Consider the following 18,509-nt stretch of genomic DNA (forward strand, 5'->3'; position numbering starts at 1 on the left):
CAAACTGACTTTTAATATCGGACCTAGAGGTATTCCGCCAAAATAATAATTCATAACATATATCAAATAGTTCAGAAAAATAAAATAAAATATACTTTAGTTAGACCACTTTTGTTTGTACAAAGTGAACTCCTAAATTTATATGAGAAATTTGATAGCAAATACATTAATTCTTGAGAAATTAAAACTCCACCTACAAATATTGACTACATCGGTCTTTCTCAATAAAACAAAGTGTTCGGCAGCTTGTCGCCGTGTCGGAACGTGTCAGACACGACTTTCCCTGTTTTTACAAGTATCCTTTGGGTATAAACCACTTCTATTTTCTAAGGTACGACTGAATCCTAACAGCAACAATCAGTCACTTGCATATTCCAAGCCTAAAAACACTCCCAAAATTAAAAAAGCCTTCTTATACATATTTAGTATTTACTCATCTGTTTCCAAAAAAAAAGTATTTACTCATCTCGGTGATAAAAATCTGGACCTAAATAACCATAACATATTGGGCCAAAAACGCTTAATTGGGACAAAACCTCGGGATCCATCTTCATCATGTGAAACTCTGGAACTGCCCGTGTCACTGGAGGGTGGTGAAGTGCTGTCAATCATCTGGTCAATCACTTCTCTTCCCTCGCATATGATTTTAATATCACAGCTTTCTTGTACATTTATGAGTACCTTGTCCGCTATGGCATTTTTACTTCTAGACCCAGATTTTCTACTCATCCAAATAATAAAACAATTAGAAAATGCTATCATTATAAATTTTGAGTCACATATGAACTGCTGGTACGTACCTCAAATTAGATTTGGTAGTTCCAATCACCAATTTCCTTATATTAAGATTCCCGACAAGGTCCACGATTGCTTTAGCTACGTTGTCACTCTCAATAAGCATCATCTCCACCTTAACCTGCTTGTCAGTAATGTTCCCATCATTAAATCTATCTTCAATCAATGCTAAAAAGCCTAGTCTCCTTAAGAACTGAGATGATATATATATATATATATATATATATATATGGGTCAGGATCATTTTACAGTTACACTCTCAATCTTGTCCACGGATCTCACTTATATCTAAGGGCTCAAATTTTTTAGTAATGTGAGCCATTGAATACAAGTGGATCAATGACCAAGATAGAGTGTAAGACTTCTAACTCTTACATCGGTGTAAGAATATCCTGCCCTATATATATATATATATATATATTACGTTTACAAAGCAGGGATTTCTGTACCTTTGAATCAATGCATAGGTCAATGAACTTTCGAAGGAGCAATTTCCTCTTGCCTTTCTCTTGGGTCAAGTAGATGTTAACATACTCTAGATTTACCCGACTCCGTGGAATTTTTCCCACTGTTATTGAACATTCAAAATAATATAATATTGCCAAGCACATACAGACATAGCTAATTAGTACTTTATTAAAATGGCGGCAACATATTGTTTTTCCACCCATGGCTTACACCATCTGGTCAATCAAGATGATAAGAAGTAACAAGGGCTCTTTTATTTTATTTAAGAGATTATCCGCCGGTAATTCTATGTAGATTTTTTATGGATTAATTTGAAATTTGGAATGGATTTAAAATTAAGATTTTAAACTTTTCTCAGAGATAATAGAAGGGCTCTTTCTTTAAATTGACCATTTTAGAAGGATAAACAAATACAGATAACTTTCAGGGTTATTATAATCTTTATAATTATAATTTTCTAATCTTTCATTCTCAAAACATCGTCGTTTTGAAAGTAAATACAGATAACTTATTTGCATTAACTGCAGAAATATTTTTCTGTTACTAATATGTTAGTATGTATAATATGATTTTGAAAATTAACAATAAATACCTTCTTATCTTCTTATGAATAAAACTATAAGAAAAATATTTCTGCAGTTACTGCATATAAGTTATTTGCATTTATTTTCAAAATAACGTCGTTTTGGGATTGAAATATTAAAAAATTATAATTATAAAGAATATAATAACCCTGAAATAAATTAAAATTACAAAAAAGAGCATGATTTTCGTCCCAAAACATCGTATTGGACTTACTGCAGATAAATTATCTGCAGTAATTGTAGAAAAAGCGAACCCTATTAGTAATTAATGAATGAACATGAAGTTTATGATATAGAATTTCAATATGGATCTTATAGTATGACGAGTTATTTTATATATTATCCGTAAAATTTGGTTTGAAAATAACCACAAACATATTTTTTTACAAGAAATCATCAAATCCCAATTACCAAAATAACTTGAAGGGGGTTATTTTATTTCTTCGACATAACTATAATGAAGTGAAAAATGGAAGAAGGCGTAAGAGAAAATGGGTAGAAAAGAAGAAGAAGACTTACATGGACTTGGAATGAGCTTGACTTGAGGGAAAACATGAATAAGACAGACGGTGGTTGAGGGTGTCACGGCGTGCTTCAACGCCCATGAAAACGCTTCCATGCTCGAATCTCCATCACCACCAACTGCCACATAAACAACATCTTTCTGGTTTGTGTGATCAATATCAAGAGAGAACACAGTGCTCTCACAGTCATCCAAAAGCTCCTTCACATTGATCTCAAACAACTCCTCTGAATCTTCTTCGTCTCCAAACAATTGGTTGCAGCTGGAGGAATCATAGTGCAAGCACTCATCATCGTGCTCCGTTTCCCATATTGTTGTTGACATGATATATATTTGCCTTGTCCAATTCTACGTCAAATATTTCGTTTCTTTTACCGTTTATCGATTTGTGATCGATCTGGAAAAACAAAAGAAAAAAGACGTTGACTACGAATCTATGATTTTGGGTTAGAGCTTCATCATTATATTTATGTATACGTAATTAAGACGAAACTAGAGGGCAGAGATAACAAGATAGAAGGATAGGTTACAGCGTATGTTTTATTTATTTATTTATTTTTGGTAGTTTGTTTTATTTTTTATTTTTTTATTTTTTTATACAATAGAGTGTTTGTATACCTTTGGCTGAGAATAATCAAAGCAACAACAGCAGTCCTTCGTACTAGATTTGACTTTTTCCTTGTTTTCCCTTAAGATATGTGGCAATATATCAAATCCTTTTCATCCAGTTATTTATTCGTATATATATATATATATATATATATATATATATCAAATTTGAGGTATGCTTATTTATCATTTTTTATTATCTGATGCTTTGACCACACCATTTGACTAGTTGATCGACAATTTCTAACAGAGTAAGACTTTAAACGATAGCTACAACTTCCAGGCCATAACAATTACGGTACAAATTTTACTCCGACTGTTGTTGGTTGATACGTGTAAGATTACCCCATACTGTAATTGGTTGCATGTATCAAATGTAAAGAAAATCAATCGCATTAATTGGAGTTTAGTTTGACACTCTATACAGAAGCATTCATCTAAGGGAAAAGAAAACTGTAAATCAATCATTGACTAGCTTAGCTTTTAAATTATCAAAGTCGTGTATAATAGGTACATAGATATCTTGTATATATATTCAAAGTTAAGTGAGAACGCCGAACAGAATATGCCTTTTGTCATGACGTAACTGGCTGCACACCCCCTTTAAAGTCAAATGCTTAGTTTAATATGAAAACAATTATGATCATAAGGATGATTACGTAACACTAAAAAAATATTTTAACACCAAATTAATTTTTTAACACATTCATGAAAACAATTATTGAAGAATGAAGAATACGCACAAGAGAACAAAGTAGGTGGAGGTGATAATTAATATGTTTGATCCTCTTCAATATTATCTTTAGGAGTAGTTTAAAGTCTTAATCCTAAAATCCGCTTCAAATCAGACTAATCGCGAAGTGATGAATCGATTAAAATATTTCAACAAAAATAATGAAGAATACAGAAAAATTGCACGCGAACAATATTGTCAATATTATTGAAACGTACGTCATACCTAGCTATGCCGAGAGAATTCATATTTGACCGAAAAAAGATTTAAAAAAAAAACCAAAGGATAAGGAAAAGTAACAACAAAATGAACAAGGGTAGCTCCATGAAAAACGTCATATATGGAAGGACAATCAGAAATAGAAAGAGCTCTTAAAAGATAGATAGAACACAAAGGGAACCATGATTACAAGTTAAAGTAAATAAAAAATTTCGACCATTAAAAGAACCTTGAGTACATATTTTACTTTAGTAACATCACCTTATGGAGTCATGTGAGGAGAAAAGAGAAAAAAAAAGAATTTATATATTTTTATGTATATGTAGAAGATAATTTTATATCTTACAAAAGAAATATTAAACCCTAAGATTATTCCTTTCCAAAATTAGCTTTTATCTCCTCTGCTGAAATTTCAAAGTCATTCATTACGAGTTAGAGAACTTGACTAAGCTATGGAACGTATCCGCTTAAGTTGCTGCAATTCAGTTACACACAGTAATCATCTAAACTTTGGTTTGAAACAAATACATGAAACCGAATCATGTTGTTGATCTTCTTCATTAATTCTGGTCATGGAAGTGTCATTAGCAGAGGTTCGAGCTGTAAGCGTCTGTGGAGGAGGTGACATCATCTCCTCATTTACTTCCTTTCCTTCACATATAATTCTCACCTTGCAACTTTGTGGTGCATTGTGCAATATCTGATGGGCTACGCCATTCCCTTTCCTTGATCTTGATTTTCTGTTCATCGATCCAAAATGTAAGTGCTGAAAATATGAAATGCTTATATATGTAAGGCTAAACTTAATTGAAGTTCTACCTGGATACATAATGGTATAATTAAGACCGTACCTTAGATGGAATTTGTTGGCTCCGATCACTAAATTTCTTATCTGAAGAATTGGAATTAGGTCGAGGATAGCCTTTGCAACTAAGTCACTCTCAATCAGGATGGTGTCTACCTTAACCTGTTTTGAATAATTTTTGTTACTTTTATATATCTCTTAGTTTTATGGAATTGAATAAGGGTTTAGTCTATAATTGGAATATTCATTAGAATCAGTACCTTGGAATTAGAGCATGATTGGAGGAACTTGTGGAGGAGTTCTCTCCTCTTGCCTCTTTCTTGGGCCATAAAACTCTCCACTTGCTCAGCACTCACTTGATTCCTTGGAACCATTCCTATTCCCACTGTCATGTATAACAGAAACGAAGTGGCAAGACACATTAATCCACACACCTTTAGATCCATCATCCATGTGGAGAGATTTGGTTATTAATAACAAATTACATTTGAGGAAATTAGCATTTTCACTGAAACGTACTCTAAAAATTTATTTCCGTTTTTTTTGGTTCAAAACAGGAACAATCTCAAAATTTAGATTTTGCTCTTTAATCATTTACTTGGTATGGGACAACATTTGTTTACTGAAAATAATGGTTCGTTTTACATGTACCCTCATAATAGATGCATAGTTTGAAGTGAAAAAACCAAAATGCCAAAGGAAAAAAAGTTGGCAATCAAATAAGAGTTTTGGATCAATATATAGCTAGCAGATATTTGTTTCCACCCCCGTGACTTTTTTGCCACCTCATCTTCCAAGATTTTCAACCACTTTCCCACAACTTCAACCTTATAGGTAGGCCTAGCCTATGAGTGCACTGGGTTTGACCAACTTGAACCCATGCATCTACCATTGATTGAGACAGAGAAAGAAAGAAAGAAAGGAAGAGTGATGGGAAATTTATTACTATTAGGAAGGAAGAGAGGGACTTACATGGATTTGGTATGTGGTTGATCTCTGGGAATACATGAATGAGATAAAGTGTGGTGGAGAGAGTAGCCAAGTTCATGAGTGTCCATGACAGAGCTTTCATGCTTGTCTCGCTCTTACCGACTGCTACATAAACACAGTCTTGTTCCTCATTAATGGTATTGGTGGCCATAGACCCATCATGGTGGTGGGTCTCGTCGTCCTCTTCCTCTATCTCACTCACACCATAGTTGAACATTTCGGAGTTTTCGTGGTATTCCATGTCCATGGACCCACCTTCATCTGAATGGTGTAAGGTCTCCGTTAACGTTGGCGCCGACATATTAGCAATATTGAAGAACAAATTAATATTTGGGTTTAGAAGAGAAGAGATCAATATTATTACTTTTTTTTCTGGTGGCGGCGTGAATGAAATGTTGTTGAATATTAAGATGGAAAGACAGGAAAATGAGAAATTAGGAAGAATCTCCCCCTTTGCTTGTTTAATTATTTTCTTCCCTTCTCTTTTTTTGTTTTTTTTTTTGTTTTGTTAAGAACAAGGTATGGGGTTAATGAATTACCCATTCATCAACGGTGATATCACCGTTGAATCGCTCAAATTAATTTATATAAAAATATATGATAAATAGAATAGCAACACTATATATTAGTGATAAACCTACAACTTTATTAATATTTTGCATAAAATTTCGGAAATCGGATCGACTGCAATAACTAATCGACCGGGTTTCGTGATTAATCGGTAAATTCACTTTGATTCTCTATCGACCAAGAATTTTGGACCACTACCATGGTTAAAGCTGGGCAGTTTGAAATTTAGGCGCAGTGTAGTAATCTTTTTACCACGTTGTTCATACAGAAATGGTTTCAAAAAAAATTTGAAATTTTTTTGATATAGAACACTCATATTGATAAAATGGCTTAAATTCCCCTCATGGTGGAAAAACGGGAGCCCAAATTTAATAATATTGACTGATATGTTTGGCTCAATTTCCAAAGTGATAAATAAATAAAAAGATATATTTTTCTTATGTTGTAGGAAAAAATTATCTTATGTTATAGAAATAAAAGTATAAGTGAGACCCCAGGTAAGAGGAGAGAGAAAAAAGAGTGGTGAGACTCAACTCCTTTTTGGGTGTGTAAAAGAGTTGTTTATCTTATGTAAAATAAGATAAACATAACCCATAAATAAATACATTATGTGTTTCAATTTTCAATATGGTACCATATTTATTAAAAAAAAATATTGCACAAAAATTGAAAAATCATTTGTAGGAAAAAAACAATTCTCAGAGAAAATGTTTTCCCATAAACTATTTACCTGAAAGAGATCAATTTAATTATAAAACGTGTGTGCCTAAGAATATAGCTGAAAGTTGTGTTCAATCTCACAAAAGTATTTACTGTATTTACTTGAATGAGGGGTTAAGAAACTACATCGTGCTAGTCGGTTGATTTTTATTTTTTATTAGTATACACTTAAAGTTGCATTTTATACGCGTGGCATGTATATGTGTACAGAACAATTTATTTTTTAGAAACTATTTCTTTATAAAAATATGTTTTTAGATAAGCAATTTTTTTGTTTAGCATTTTAGAAAAAACAGCCTAAGATCCTCAATGAAAAAAAATTTCTTCCTTATGAAGGGAAATTTCTTTAGTACCGAATTCAGTATTCTTTTTTATTAAAAAAGAAATTTTTTTTTCTCTAATTTTACCCATATTATTTTGTATAAATACTTTTAAGATCCAAGAACTTTTTCTTTTTAATATGAATATACCTAAAGCAATTGCACCAAAGGTTTTCTCTTGACGAAGAATAAGCAATCAGACAGACTGCTTCCTCCTTCCTAAGTTGCATATTTGGCATTAGGACGTGAAACAAAGGTAGAGTTTGACTTTTTTTTTTTTTTTTTATAACAATAAGGGGCATAGCCCCAAACAAAAACCAACAGAAAACTACAAACTATCCAGGGTCAATAATTCCATGGAGATCTTGATCAAAAAGATGAGCAAGCTACAAACTATCCAGGGTCAATAATTCCATGGAGATCTTGATCAAAAAGACGAGCAAGCTGAGTTGGCATGATTTGATGATGCCAAAATTCAGATCCTTTCTGAAGAGCAGACTTAGCTAACCAATCTGCACATGAATTTGCATCTCTAGAAATATGAGTAAGAGTAACCTCTCAGGTCCTGAGCAATAAGTGCTTGTATCTTAACCATGAGTTTGACTTTTGTGTATAGCGAAAACACGAAAGGTCTTGTATTTTTATATATTATTTTCTTTTGGGTTTTATCGTTGTTAAGTTACATAATATAACTTCACTTTCTTACACATACGTCAAAAAATGGGATCTATATATTTTTTTTTTCCTTTCATCATTTCACTTTCTCTCTCCATTGTGTGTGGAGGAAATAGAGTTATGTTATGTAACATAACAAATATAAAACTCATTTTTTTTCTCTATTTTATGATTTTATCATTATTACTTTGTTAGTTTTACAAAAGAAGTCCTAAACGAGGAAAAATAATTCTCTGCTCCCCTTTTTTCCCTCTTCCTCTCCTCTCTCCTCCCCTCTCTCTCTGGCAGTGCATTGCACTGGAACTACTACATACTGGCTCCTAAACGAGAGACAATGTTAGGACTTAGAATTCAGATAATAACTATACTTAAATTTTTTTTTCTTTATTTTAATATCAAGGGGAAAAACATGTTTTAAAATTGTTGGATAAAAGAATTGCTTAAGTTTATTGGATAAATTTTTTTAAACTAATACAATCAAATGCCTACTAAAATCAATACGGGGCATGTCTCGCACCTGATTAGTACATGACCTCTTGCCGCGTCAGCCTGCCACATCAGTCACGCATCTACGGAACTAGTGCCATTAGGAGTGTAAATGGGTCATATGAGGTCAGACTTTAACTTTGATAACTTAAGCTTATATAAAATATTTAGAGCCTATACTAGTCTATTAAAAACTAAAAAGCCTAACACGATTTATAAAGCCTACCAAATTACAAACTAAAGTTTATAGGCCCAAACCAAACTGAAATATAAAAGATAAAATTTCTTATTCATAATAAAGATCACATTAAATAATGTTTATAAAGATGACATAAAAATGTTCATAAAAATCACATTAAAATTTCATATATGTATATATACATATAAGAGGGGGATATTCTTACTACAAAAAAATTTACTGCCAACCCACTACCTATCTAATCACCATTGATCAGGGAGAGAATGCTGAAAAGTTTATAAAGAGAGAAAATGTTGATCCAATGATGATTAGATAGGTAATGGATTGATATTAATTTTTTTTTTGTAATAAGAATATCCCTCTCTGTATATAATTTGCACTTCTTTACTAATTTAATTTAATATTATATTTTAAATTTTCAATAAATATTTATTATTTGTTAAAATAACATCAATCATATTAATTTAAAAACTGATATTACAAATCATGATCTCAAAATATGTTTTTAAGTGAGCAATATATATCATAAATATATTATATTATTAAAAAAATTAAAAAGCTAGCCTGCAGACTTTTAGGCTAGACTTTTTAAAGTGGATCTATATATGGTTTTCCTAGACAAAAATATTAGATTTTAAGTCTATTTGTAGTTGTTTTTACACATAGTTATTTTATATTTTGATTTTTATTATCTCAGTTTTATTTCTCACTTTTTATTTATTTTTATATAGGTTTTAGCAAAAAAATACAAAAAAATCCAAAAAAGAGGAAAACTGGTCGTGTCATGGGCCATTTTCCAGAGAAGCCACGCTATATCGCGTGGTACCGCGTGGCCAACCTAGAATTTTCAGATCAGGCTATCATACATTGACCAGAGTTTCCACGCGATACAGCGCAAGATCCCGCGCGATGGAGCGCGGGAAGTACAAAAGTTGCGAATTTATGAGGGTATTTTTGGAAAAGTGGAAGAAATGAGATAAAAGTTATGCTCCTTTGGTGTTTGGCAGATACACACGGGTGGAGGCTAAGTTTTGGAGAGTTTTTCAGAGAGAGAATTCATTCTTCTTCATCTTTTTGGATCTAATTTCTGTTTTATGTTGGATTCTTGTATAGCTACCATGTCTATGGCTAGCTAAACTCCTTTGTTGTGGTTAGGGTCACAAGCCCTTGTGAACCCCTGATACGATGGATTGGGTTTTTATACTTTTATATATATCTTTTTATATTTCGTTTCTACTCTGATCGTATTGATATCATTTTTATTAGAATTGATCAATCTAGTAGTTAATGGTAATTTGGGGATTAGGGCCAACAAGAGGAATCTGTGGCTTTTAATCTAGAAAGGGGGTAGAACGATGGTATGAATGTGTTCTAGGGATAGACGTATTTTGTATTGCAGACGTTTAATTTATCGATCTCTATGCTTAATTTTATAGAGCACTCCATATGAGATTAAAGGGTTAATTCATCAAGGAATTGAGGGTTGACCATTGATATTTTATCTGATAAATTGTCTGATTATATTTATATATATTGGTATTTGAAATCAATCCGGAGTAAAAGGCGGGGATCATCGGTGAGTGTTCTCTAACTACAACGTTTTCTCTCATATTCTCTAAACCTTTTTCCTGTGTTAATTCCAATTAATAGAAAATCAAAAATACTTTTTAAATTGCAATTCAATTTCTACACAAATCTTGACATTCGTGTCAAAACGTCTTGAATCTTTTCATTTTAAAAGGATAGATTTTTTCTGATATTAGATACACTCCTTGTGGGTTCGACCTTTTCGTATTACTATATTACTTGTGCGATCGGTACACTTGCCGATTAACGTCAGGATCCATATCCGAATTTTTAAATAAACTTTTTTAAAAACCTAAACTTAAATTATTTAAAAAATAGATATGGGATAAGCCATACTGTAGCCTGTAGGTACTTGATAACCCCCCGTTTACACCCATAATTAAGTGGCACACCAATTCCACATGTTTTCTTTCTCCTAATAAGCCATCATACTTCCCTCCCATCCATAAATGTAAAGTAATTTTAATTACATGTACTGTCAAACCAAGGGGCATGATAAAAAGTTATACTTGCTCCTCTTTCTTTGCCATGTGTTAACTGATTAACTGATGTCCGCGAAGCTCCCATGCAGGATGCTAACTCTCATGGAAAACTTTCATCTTTATGGACGGAAGAGTTTAATAACTCAAATAGATTATAAAAATGATCGCTTCCACATTTGTGCTCAAAAGAATATGTCGATCTGTGTAAAGAACCTTAGGATACACTACCCCAAAAGCTGCTCAAAGGGTGGGAGTGCCCAAGACCTTATAAACTCCATATTAGTTGCACATATAACCAATGTGGGACTATATATCTCAACACGCCCCCTCACACGAGAGCCCATTGGGCTTGAAGAGTGGACAATGCAACATGCCCAACATACCTGTGCTAAGAAACGCCACGAGAGAAAGTGGGGGACGGCGAGGCTCTGATACCATGTAAAGAACCTTGGGATACACCACCCCAAAAGCTAGCTCAAAGGGTGGGAGTGCCCAAGACCTTATAAACTCCATATTAGTTGCACATACAACCAATGTGGGACTATATATCTCAACAATCTGTGCTAAATTTTTCACCGATATATCTATAGCTGGAATAAGCACCTACAGTCCAGAATATATTTCTTTGCAATAATATATAGGGTTTCATAAAATATGTGCAATAACACAAAGTTAAAATGTATTATACAAAAATATTTGAATGCAACAAGAAAAGATATGAGTCGAGTGTTAGACGTTGTGTCTCTCATAATATAACGGTTTACTTCTATTCTTTTTTTTTGCAACAAGATTTACTTGTATTCTTATGATGACAATTTCATATAAAATAGCTCAATCAAATTTAATTTATGTCTGACTAATTGTATTAAAATAGAAAAAATTAGTGTCCGAAAATTAAAATTCTCTATTTATTTGTAAAAAAATGTAAGATCAGATTTGAACATACCCATTTAGCAACGAAATGAGACATTCGTTCGGCAATAAAATACATTTTTGAAATTAAATCTTTTATTCATAAAAAAATTAATTTAAAACTAATTCTAACAATTTCTGAAATTGAATGATCACAATATTTGCCAGAAGCCTAAGGGTTGTGCAAACTGTAATTTTCTGTTCTAGGCATAATTATTGGAGTTCATAATCTAAACTTGTGTCAATACTCAATAGCATCTAATTGAAGCTTTTTTAATTATTATTTATTGAAAAGTATTTAAAACAAGTTAGGTGGGCAATTATTTATAATTTAATTAAATATTTGAAAAAAAAATTAAAATACTAATATTCAAACATGTTCCAAAGGATATTCTTTTATTCTTGTGGTTGATTGAATACGAAAACAAGTGATAGTTTATAGTACTCGAGCGAAATTGTGGCCGTGTAAGTTATGAAAAGTCCAAATGTATCACGAGAACGGTTGGTATATATTTTGATGCCCTATTGATTCCAAATTCCCAACCACGTTATGTGTCACTGGTTTCACCGTTTATTTTCTTTGGATCTGTGGACGTTTTGGCACAGCTAAATTGGAATATTAAAGACTGTGACTGTGAAATGTGAATGAATTCAAAGTTGTCATTTAATTTGATGCTTGCAATTTCTTCCCATTTCTGTTTTCTCAATGAAAATATGTCCAAATCTTGAAAGTTCGTTTTTCTTGGACTTGGACTTAGTCCAACACCGTGTATAGGCCGGCACTTCTGTTACAACTAGGGGTGAAACTGGATCGGGCCGGTCTACAGGGGCCTACGGCTCGGCCTACATCAGGCTAGACCTGACCTAGTATATTTTGTATAATAGGCCGGACTCGGGCCTTAAAAAAGCCTGTTTAATAAAAAGGCCGTAGGCCCACTTTCAAAAGGTCGGGCCTATAAGCCTACAGGCCAGCCTATATTTTACTATTTATTTTAAATAAAATAAAATAAAATAGAGTAAGTATACCTTGAAGAAAAAAAAGATATAAATTTAATCAATTTCAATTATTTATAACTTAATCATATTCGATTTTATTTTAACAGAAATCTTACTTTATTTTTTATATAGGAGGAACCAACATCTCAACATGTTAGATTATGTATATGAATATATTAAAAGATTTTTGGCAGAGGTTATACTTACTACAAGCATCATGATGTGTTTGTTGGATTCATGTAGTTATTTTAATTTACATAGTATGGATTTGTTTGTTGGATTTGATGAAATATATGTTATTTAATTTGAGCATTTTGCTTTTGAAAATGACTTAAATGCAAATTGTATCAGTTTTGTTATGATTCATGATTCTGCATTGTAGGAAATCTTAGATTTATGCGGAAGCGGTTTAGGACCTAGTACATTGGTATGCTTACCGAATCATCCTTGTTTCACAATTACCTCTCGGTGCGCAGGTCTCGTGTAGAATCTTCCCTTGTAGGATTCCTCTTCACGAACAGCTCACCTCAGCGCCGCAGCACGAACAACCTCCTTGAAGCTAGACTGTGGCAGATCTTCCAGACTATCTCTCGAGGAGGATGAGATGGTTGTGTGGGCAACCGTTCAGATGATGAACGTCTGCCTCTTGGGGTTTGTTTCTGATGATCTGTTCACCTTGGAGGCACAAGAGGAGAAAACTATGAATATATACGCTTAGGTCTTAGACATAACTCAACCCTAAGCCTCATGGGCTCAAGTTTCACTGAAGCCCAATAGGACTTTAGTGACCAAAAGAGCATATATCCAACAATCTCCCACTTGCTCTTTAAGATACAAACTTGAGTTCGTAAACCCAAGATCATGTAGCCCATAAGCTATCATCATTTATCCGAAAAATACCCCATCCCTTGTCTCAAGCTAGCTTGGGGATCTACCATCTGTTATTAATCAAGGCTCCTGATAATCAACGAATGATTATCTAATTCGGTGCTACTCCACTAAAAGCCCGAACTTGAACTCCAAGATTAACAACACTTATAACATGAATATGCATCGCCCCTTTGTAGAATGTCTATAATTGATTGACAAGTTTTCTGTAACTCAATCAATTATTTATTCCATTGACTATGATAGTTTCTCTAATGGATTACATGCACTGGCCAGTGTCTTTAATATCCAAGTACCGAAACATATCAAGGGGACATATCCTACAAATTCCATGTTGTTTATCTCATAAATACTGATAATCAAATAATCTCACTCCCAAAATACCGAGTTATTGGTCGTCAATAGATCGAACCTCACCCGTTGGTAAATCAAAGAATGAAAACTATTTGATTACCTATTTATAATAAACTCAGGATTAAGAGCAATTACATAACTATAGTTAACTAGAGATTTGATACCTTATGACAGAAAAACAACCTTAATCAAATCTCTCCTTGATCCTTTCAATGTGAATGTTAACTCACACCAATATTTTACAATGATTCAGACAAAACCATTTCATAAAATATTGCAGCCTAAATAAAGTGCCCAACTTTATTTAACAGCTGTGAATCCATTCATCAATTGTGAGAACCTATGATCATGTCCTCTATGAACGTATCCATATGATCATATACTTCACAATTTGATCCGGACCTTTATGTTTGTAAATAGTGCGCAAAATAAATAAATAAAACCTTATTTATGAAATTCAGAAAATTATTTTATTGTTTCATCGTCTTACTCCAAGAGCACAATGAAACCAATAACTCTCACTTGCTTAATGCAAGTCTGGGATCCTCCTAAGACCCAAAGAAGTAACATGCCTCTCGAACACAAGTTCAGGCAAACTCTTAGTAACTGGGTCTGCAAGATCCACCTCTAATGCTATCTGAGTTTAGTGAAAAACTCATAGCTCGAGGTTGATTTTCTTGAGTCAATATCCACTTGAAATAACTGAATTTTTGAAAACTCGGCTTTTCAAGACTCCCACTAGAATATACCAGCATATAATCTCTCGTTCTCCAAAGATACTTGAGTACATGCTTAATAATAATCTAGTATTCCTCTAGGTTCAAAATGGTACTATCTCACTACTCCCACTGCGTGACAGATGTCTGGTTTAACGCCCAACATGATATGCGTGAGTCTACCTTTGCCAAAGCATAAGATATCTTGCTCATGCATTCATCCTTCTTAGAAGTCTTTGGTCACTCCTTAGGAGGATGAATTCCACATCTGAGAATTATAATTCTTCTCTTAGAATTCTCATGTTGAATTTTGGCAAGAGTTTTGTCAATGTAAGTAGCCTGAGGTGATGCCAACAACTTATTCTTCCGGCCTCATAAGAGTTTTATACCAAGAATATAATTGGCTTCCCCAGTACTTCCATACCAAAACACTAACTTAGCCAACCCTTTATGCTTGATATTACCTCCACATTGTTTCTAATAAGGAGCATATCATCTACATAAAGTACCAGAAAAGCTATTGTCTTCTGTTGTATCATTTACATACAAATACACATCATTCATCAAGGTTCTCTCAAAATCAAAATTTTGATAACCTGATCAAAACTGATGTTCCAAGACCTGGATGCTTGTTTAAGTCTATGAAATAGACTTTCACAACTTGCATACCATGTGTTTCTACCCATTTGCTATAAACCCTTTTGGTTGTTGTATGTAGATATCCTGACATCCAACTCCCAAAATGAAATCTCATAATTGAGACTTATAGCAACTAAGAGAATATGGATAGACTCAAGCATGGCGTCTGGCAAAAATTGCCTCCAAGCTAGCATTGAAGGTTTTCACCTTTCTGTCCATCCTCTCTTTGCCTTTTATGTCCACATGCACCTTGTGGGTTTTACCCCTCTTGGTGTCTTTACTAGGACCAAACAGAGTTGAAATACAAGTATTTCATCTCATTGTTCATAGCTTGAGCAACACTTGATCAACAACATCTTCTAGTGCATTATCGTAACTAGTAGGATCAATATCACTCAACAAGAAACAACTTGAGAGTTAACAAGGTTCTCTCCCACTACGAATGTATTGCACTAGACCTTGTGTATTTATAGGTAAAACAAAGAGTGGGTCAAATGATGGATCTTCAATTTCTTGAGGATCCGCTTATCCTTGATATTGTTCATTTACATGTGATACTAATATTTCTACTAGTTTCACTTATATATTATCATGTTGAATTTCTAATCATGGTTCTCTTGTTTGTTCACTTAGATATATATCTATCCCCTCTTGAACAATCAAGGGAACAGTGGATGAAGCTTCTAGAGATTCTGGAAATTCTTGATCTGAGATAAATCTCATCAAGAATAACCTAACTTAAGAGCTTATAATTTCTTATCTAGTCCTCCTTTAAGAAAATCATGTGAGTGCTCACTTAGATTATCTTGTCCTTAAGACTAAATAAGAAATCATCTCTAGTTCTCTTAGGGTAGCCAAAACATATGCACTCTTCCATACAAGATTCCATCTCATTTGACTGCTGTTGTAGGACGTGTGCCGTAGCACCCTAAATCCGAATATGGTTTGATCTGGGCTTACACCCTTTCCATAATTCTTTAGGTGTCTTTACAACAAATTTTGACGGAATCAAGTTAAGAAGGTACATTTCCTTCTCTTATGCATCTCCCTTGAACAACATTGACAAAGATGAATAACTGAACATGATCTTCACCAAGTCTAGAAATGTTTGATTTTCACATACTGCAACTTCATTCAACTAACGCATTCTTAGAGTTGACAGTTACAAAAACTATCCCCTCTTAAATCAGGTAAGACCTGAACTTACCAGACAGGTAGCCAACACTTTAGTCAGACCAAAGTGTTTTTGATTTGAACACCTACATGCTTTTCTGCCTCAGACTAAACCTCTTGGAATTTCCAAAAGCTTTAGACTTATGGCGCACTTGGTTCATCTGTCCAAATCCAGAGTAAACATTCATATAATGAAGTACTCATCACCTCTTCTGGTCTGAACACTAATTGGTCCACATACATTAGTATGTACCAGTTCCAGTTGAATAGTTGCGCAAACCTTTTTGGCCCTTGTAGGATTGCTTGGCCATTTTACCTTCCAAATAGGACTAACATGTAGCTGTTAGTTAAAAGATTCTTGAACTTTCAGTCCCTCTTTTAACTAAAACATGTTTCCTACTTGAGATAATGTGACTCAGTCACAAAGGCCAAAGTTATGTTTCATTTGAAACTTTTATTTCTTTGGTGAAAATCCTTGTTCATCATCTTTTCCATTCAACATAACAAATTTAAAAAGGGTATAGGACATATGTAATAAAGACTATTTAAACAATGTACCAGAAAAAACAAGACGAAGATGAACTTCGAAATGTAACTGAGGAATCAATTGCATTGTCAACCCATGTTTTAACCAAAACAACTAACAAAAATTGAATTCCTCTTGAAATCTGGAACAAATAAACAGTCACCCAAAACCATAGTCTTATAAATAACTTGTCCTACTGCAAATGCAGACACAAGTTCCCATTTTCAAGCTTAAAATATCTATGTCCATTGCTGACATGTATGCCATGTTTGAACTACTACAAAGAGTAACAAACATAATCAGTGATTCCTGAATCAATGATTCATTCACTGATCAGGCCTCAATATACCCATGTCTGGTTCTTTTCATCACCTCTGGGCAATTTTTCTTTCAGTGTCCCTTCAGTCTGCACTTGAAGAACTTGCCTTGCGGCTTCTTCATAGCAACTGGTTTGACAACTGATAACCAAGTTATTTTGTTCTTGTTACCACCCTTGGGTTTCCCTTTGGATTTAACAAGACTCTTAGCAAAGCCTGCACCGACTGCATTCTGTCTAGCAGAACTGCTAGACGCAGCAAACATGTCATTAAGAGCCTGAAGCATTTCTACTCCCTCTTAATCATGTAGACTTGCTTCTGCAAGTATTTGGAAAGACTGACAAGAACATAGCAGCGAACTACCATATCTGCCCTTTCCCAATCTGAGAAATGCATCTTAGTTTCCTAAGACGCATCCTCTGCAGGTTGCTATGGCCCTCGCATTGTCAGAACAAATTTTAGCTTCCATGTTTTAGAACAATATCAAAAAATTTGCTTTTCACTTATTCATAGTTGGTACCATCTAGAGGTTTTCGACTCAAAATCATTTCTAAGATATTTTCTGAAAAACATATAAAGCACACAATTACAAACAAATAATGCAATAAACAAACGAAGTGCAAGTAGATTCTCATAACTACTCTTGTTTATTGTTAACAATCCTTCAGTTTATCTTTACAAGGCTTACGATGGGCAAGTCACTTGTAAAAACCAAAATTGTTATTTGGGCCTTCAGTGCCATTGCCAGAGCCTCGATGGGAGGGTTAACAATTTTACCAAAGTTGAATGTAATTAACCATTGTTTAATTTCAAAATTATCCTTAGTGTCTAAGCATTGCCGACGATGGGCCGTACAATACTTTACTAAAATTTTGAAATTATTAAGATTTAATCTAGTGAAATCTGATTATCCTTATCCGATGGGGCTTCAGCGATAATCATTTCACTAATAAACCCACAAATGGAGCCCGCAGGTTTTAAAATTAATTAAATTTTAAAACCTTCACCCATTCAACATTTTTGTTTGAGAATTTTCATAAGGTCAGTCGAATTCATTGTTTAATTTCAAAATTATCTTTAATAACTTAGTATTATCGATCACATGATTATTTTATTAATGGTCCTATAATACGCTTGAAGGTTAAATTAATCTCTTAATTTAAATCTCCTTCCATTCAACATAAGCAACATTTTCTAATTTCCAAGAATTATTTAATTGAGAG

At 33.5% G+C, this 18,509-nt stretch overlaps 2 protein-coding genes across 2 annotated transcripts; both read right to left on the reverse strand.

Annotated features, from left to right (window-relative positions):
- Window positions 1–318: 318 nt before the first annotated feature.
- Window positions 319–2,771, reverse strand: LOC133299434 (U-box domain-containing protein 35-like). Its single transcript, XM_061498889.1, has 4 exons — window positions 2,367–2,771; window positions 1,245–1,363; window positions 801–916; window positions 319–721 (listed from the first exon to the last, which is right to left on the reverse strand). The coding sequence occupies exons 1-4, from the start codon at window positions 2,692–2,694 to the stop codon at window positions 463–465; spliced, it is 822 nt and encodes a 273-aa protein (XP_061354873.1). The 5' UTR covers window positions 2,695–2,771; the 3' UTR covers window positions 319–462.
- Window positions 2,772–4,388: 1,617 nt separating this feature from the next.
- LOC133299435 (U-box domain-containing protein 54-like) lies at window positions 4,389–5,837 on the reverse strand. Its single transcript, XM_061498890.1, has 4 exons — window positions 5,709–5,837; window positions 4,997–5,121; window positions 4,783–4,898; window positions 4,389–4,671 (listed from the first exon to the last, which is right to left on the reverse strand). Exons 1-4 carry the CDS (start codon window positions 5,806–5,808, stop codon window positions 4,431–4,433), a joined length of 582 nt encoding a protein of 193 aa, XP_061354874.1. The 5' UTR covers window positions 5,809–5,837; the 3' UTR covers window positions 4,389–4,430.
- Between the last annotated feature and the right edge of the window lie 12,672 nt (window positions 5,838–18,509).

Source organism: Gastrolobium bilobum, unplaced genomic scaffold (genome assembly GCF_033153095.1).
Source record: "Gastrolobium bilobum isolate Gb01-03AN ecotype WA unplaced genomic scaffold, APGP_CSIRO_Gbil_v1 utg7477, whole genome shotgun sequence".
NCBI lineage: Eukaryota > Viridiplantae > Streptophyta > Magnoliopsida > Fabales > Fabaceae > Gastrolobium > Gastrolobium bilobum.